Source organism: Morone saxatilis, unplaced genomic scaffold (assembly GCF_004916995.1).
Source record: "Morone saxatilis isolate NCDOM2014 unplaced genomic scaffold, NCSU_SB_2.0 Contig19, whole genome shotgun sequence".
NCBI classification, from domain to species: domain Eukaryota; kingdom Metazoa; phylum Chordata; class Actinopteri; family Moronidae; genus Morone; species Morone saxatilis.
This window is the reverse complement of record NW_023339751.1, coordinates 4,315,479-4,319,472: the sequence shown is the minus strand read 5'-3', so window position 1 is coordinate 4,319,472 and position 3,994 is coordinate 4,315,479. Positions and strand designations below refer to the sequence as shown.

Here is a 3,994-nt window from a genome sequence, read left to right as displayed (position 1 = left end):
GGGGGGGGGGGGGCACAAGAGAGATAATGTAAAGGAGAATAGAATTACACATATTTTTCCTAATTCACCAGCAGCTGAAAATTACCCAAGTTTTGAGCCGAGCCATGTCTATTTGAGTTGTCCTTGTCAACCATAAAATTAGCATTAACCTGAATGATTGCAGCTGATGTGTTGGTGAATGTGTCTGTTTCTGCACATAGACAACGGTCCAGCGGGCAGCCGGAGGACAGGTACAGCCACTGTATTTGTTGAGGTGCTGGATGTTAACGACAACAGACCCATCTTCCTACAAAACAGCTATGAGACAAGCATATTGGAGAACGTGCCCCAAGGAACCAGCATCCTTCAGGTAGAAAACACACACACACACTGTTAAAAACATCTGGTAACAAAAGTTTCAGCAGGAAAATCTTAAATGTCAAACTTTATTTCTTAAAGTAATAATCACAAAACACAAAGAATCCGGTACAGAGTGGTCTCTTTTTGGCTCAGGTTGCATTTGTCTCGTCACTGTTGGTAACCCATCATGTTTTGAGACCTGCATGAAATCATATAATATAAAATAATGCCTTGTGTCTGTCTTAATGCTCATGAATTACCAGGTGGATGGGGTTTTCTGCATCAGAACAATAAGCAGTGTGAAGCAGAGAGCTTGTACTCACACTTGTGATTGGAAAATACTACCAGAAAGACCGAAGCCATTCTTTGAACTAGTGCCTTGCTATAAGGTTTTTGTGTGTTGAGTTACTGTTCGCTTTATCTGTTTAGTTGCTTTTATACTCCTTGGAAAAATTTTAATGTAATCGAATCAGATCCAGTTTAGTCCTGTGTGGAATGTGATGATGCATCAAATCCTTACTGAGAGAATTGTAATCAAATTGAGTTGTTTTCAGATGAAATAATTTTTTCCTCTCATGAATATAGTACAGAGCTGTGCTGAAAAAGCGCATCCCTGCACAACAATGCTGCCTTCTATAGAGGGTGAATAGATCAGTCACAAAAATGTGTAAACTCTTCTACAATGACTTTTTGAGTGCATAATTTTTAAACAATTGTTTTGTTGCAAACCATATCCAAGTAGCATTCAAAGTATGTTAAAACAAATGCTGAAAATTATTTGTCTTTACTCTTCACCCACACCTGGTATTAGCACCAACTGTAAAATATACAGTGTATCACTTGTTTTGGGGAGTAGTCAGTCAGGCCTCAGCCTGTCCTCAAGTCAGATTTCAGTGACATAGTCAAATAGACAAGGCATAGTGAGGTGGGGCTCCACACTGGCTTCTGGCTGTGGTGTCTGTCGGGCCGGAGACCGAGACACATGTGTGCTCTCGCGCTCGTGTGGCCTGCGATGGGGCGGTCGTCTGAAAGAGAGGTTGTATGAACGCCGATATGAGCCCAGCCTTTTCCACACCTTGAGCTGTGGCTCACTGGACCGGCTTCTTCCGCGGGTTAAGCTCTCCCCTGGGCTACAGCCCGCCTCAGACTCCCCATCCTGTTCCGAGGGCCGGCATACTGCCAGGAAGGCCGCTAACCCTGCCAGTAGCAGTGATAAGCCCAGTACCACCATGATGGTGTATTCTGGGTCATAGTTGTCTGAAGAATAAGATGGAGGCTGTGAGATGGTGGCAGAGATGGTGGTGGTGGTCAGGTTGGACAGAGTCACATTTTCTGTGTTTGAGGTAAAGGTGAAGTTGGAGCCTGGTTCAGTGGTGTTCATGTTGTCTCGGCCCTGGGTGGAGAAAACAATATTAGATTATGTATGTGAGTGGTCAGGCACAGCCAAGTGCCACAGCAGCTCCGTGCCCCACTAACCAGGTCTAACCAAGCTGAGTAGGTTCATTTTCACTGTATTCAGATCATACACTCAAGGGCTTATGATAAACACACACACACATGCACAAACATGCACATAGACGCTTGCATGCACATACAGATGCTGTGAGTGTTTGGCATTTGCGGCAATTATGTAGCTATTAAATCAAGGACTACAAAACAGTCAATGCTTGACAGGTTTTCTTCAATGTAAAACAAATTGGGTTTATTAAAATGCCCCTTGTAAAATGCAAGGCACCCACCTCTTCTATCCCGGTCTCCAATTATCCCCCCCTCTCATTCTGCACGCCCCCATCTTCAGCATAGTAACATTTGTAAATGTCATCGTCCTTAATTCAGCGGAGACAAAGCATGGCTTATCGGTTTAAGGGAAACACATTGGGACGTGAAATTATTTTTAAGACCAAATGCCAGGAAAGCTGTGAAAAGGCCAGTGGAGCAGGATGGCTCGTTAGAGAGTCAGTTCATTAGTCAGCGCCTCCAAGCACATATGCCACACACACACACGCACACACGCACACAACTATTCAAACACAAACTTTCTTTCTCATCCACACATGCTATAGACTGTAATGCACACTATTGTGATTAGGTACGCTGCTCTTAAGCTTGGCAGCTTAGCTGTAAGGTACTCTCCCTCTCTACCCCCCCACATTGTTGCTCCTCCAGATCTGAGTGCTCAGCAAGTTTTGAAACAGTCAAACTCAATTCTTAGCTTCTTTTCAAGCAAACTCTGTCCAACCTATTCACATTTTGACCAATTGTGCACTCACAAGTTCTTCTAGTTTCTTAGTAGCAAATGCTTATTAGATTTTTTTAACAGTATATTCTCTGCATTATCTGTATAGTTGAAGAAAAAAATTAATGGGGAATACAATAACAGCTTATAGATGTTAAATGTTCAGCTGATATTCAAATCGTGCTTCCAGATAAGTCCCAATAATACAACAGTCTCCACATACTCCCTTAGACAATGTGCAGTTAGTCAAGCACATGTCAAGTTCTCACATGCCTTTTAGGAGTTTCATTCCAAAATAAGACTACACAGCAGACATAAAATACGTATTGTAAGAGACTTCAGTTAGACTGTTAGCAATCTTTGGACCTTAAGATTTGAAATAATTTAATTATGTTTACCTCTTAAATGCTAAGCAATTAACATTTCTTTTCCAGACTGAACATTTAGTAATTTGGAATAAAACCCTTGAAAAATGTATACTTACACCCACACTTTAGAAACTCTTTAAAACAGCACCTTGCTTAATTCCAGTAACTGAGGTCAGACCTGTTTCTTGGCTCCACACACTTGTTTTTCCCCCCTTAAACTGCTGCTTTCCCAGAGAGAGGGGAAAACGCTGGGGAGGAAGAGGGGAACAAGGAGGAAAAGGGGGTAAAATGTGGGTAACAGTTTTACAATTGAAATATCTCTCTGTTGTTTTCATCCCAGAGAGCCAAAGGCAATAGAGTGTTTTCTGAGCCATGCAGTGGCTTAGTGAATAATCTCTTAATGTTTACACTCCACATGCTTACACTTACAACATCTGGCTCTGCAATGTAGTCTTACACTTTATACACCCCTTTTACGGCCTAAGTGGTGCAGTCCGCTGTGTAATACCCTATTCATCACTCACCAATCTGACCCCCGAGCCTCTTTTTTTCTCCCGTCTCCCCCTCCCCTCTCCTCCTCCTTCTCCTTTTCTCTCCACATCTCTTTATAAAGCTAATGAGACTGAAGTTGGGCCCCTCTTCACAGGGGGAGTGAGAGAGAGCAAAGGAGGACACACAGGGCAAGAGAGAGAGAGGGACTGTGAGAGCGTGTGAATGTGTATTTGTGCGTACCCGAGTGCACGTACATGTGCTTGAGTGTCTTGAGTGTGTGTGTCTGTATTGCTATTGAATATGCACTTTGTAGGCACCTCCACAGGTTTTGACGCATCCACAGAGGAGTGGGGTGTGACATGAAGCCCGCCTCATCCAGTGCCAGCGGCTCTGTGCCTCTCTGGATTCAGAAGTCAGTCTTATGACATGGCCCATTCACCAGCAGCCCAGCATGCTTCACTATTTATCTGTGTATGCTGTGGAGCCATGCTGTCTGTGCTGGGTTTGGGTTTTTGGCTTCTTTTAGCTATCAGCCTGTGACACAGAGAGAGAGAGAGAG

The 3,994-nt window shown here is 43.5% G+C and overlaps 2 protein-coding genes across 3 annotated transcripts in view; one reads left to right on the top strand and one right to left on the bottom strand.

Moving 5' to 3' along the window:
* cdh23 (cadherin-related 23) overlaps positions 1–3,994 on the top strand; it is a 160,986-nt gene that overhangs the window by 119,134 nt on the left and 37,858 nt on the right. For both annotated transcript variants that reach the window (XM_035663405.1, XM_035663404.1), the window contains one exon: positions 201–349. In XM_035663405.1, coding sequence (XP_035519298.1) covers positions 201–349 — 149 coding nt within the window. The remainder of the gene's footprint in view (positions 1–200; positions 350–3,994) is intronic.
* Positions 750–1,723, bottom strand: LOC118329303 (uncharacterized protein C10orf105-like). Its single transcript, XM_035663407.1, has one exon. It carries the CDS (start codon positions 1,718–1,720, stop codon positions 1,223–1,225), a length of 498 nt encoding a protein of 165 aa, XP_035519300.1. The 5' UTR covers positions 1,721–1,723; the 3' UTR covers positions 750–1,222.

Excerpts from the sequence above, each read along its gene's own strand:
- LOC118329303 (XM_035663407.1), bottom strand. The coding sequence starts at position 1,720 with ATGAACACCACTGAACCAGGCTCCAACTTCACCTTTACCTCAAACACA.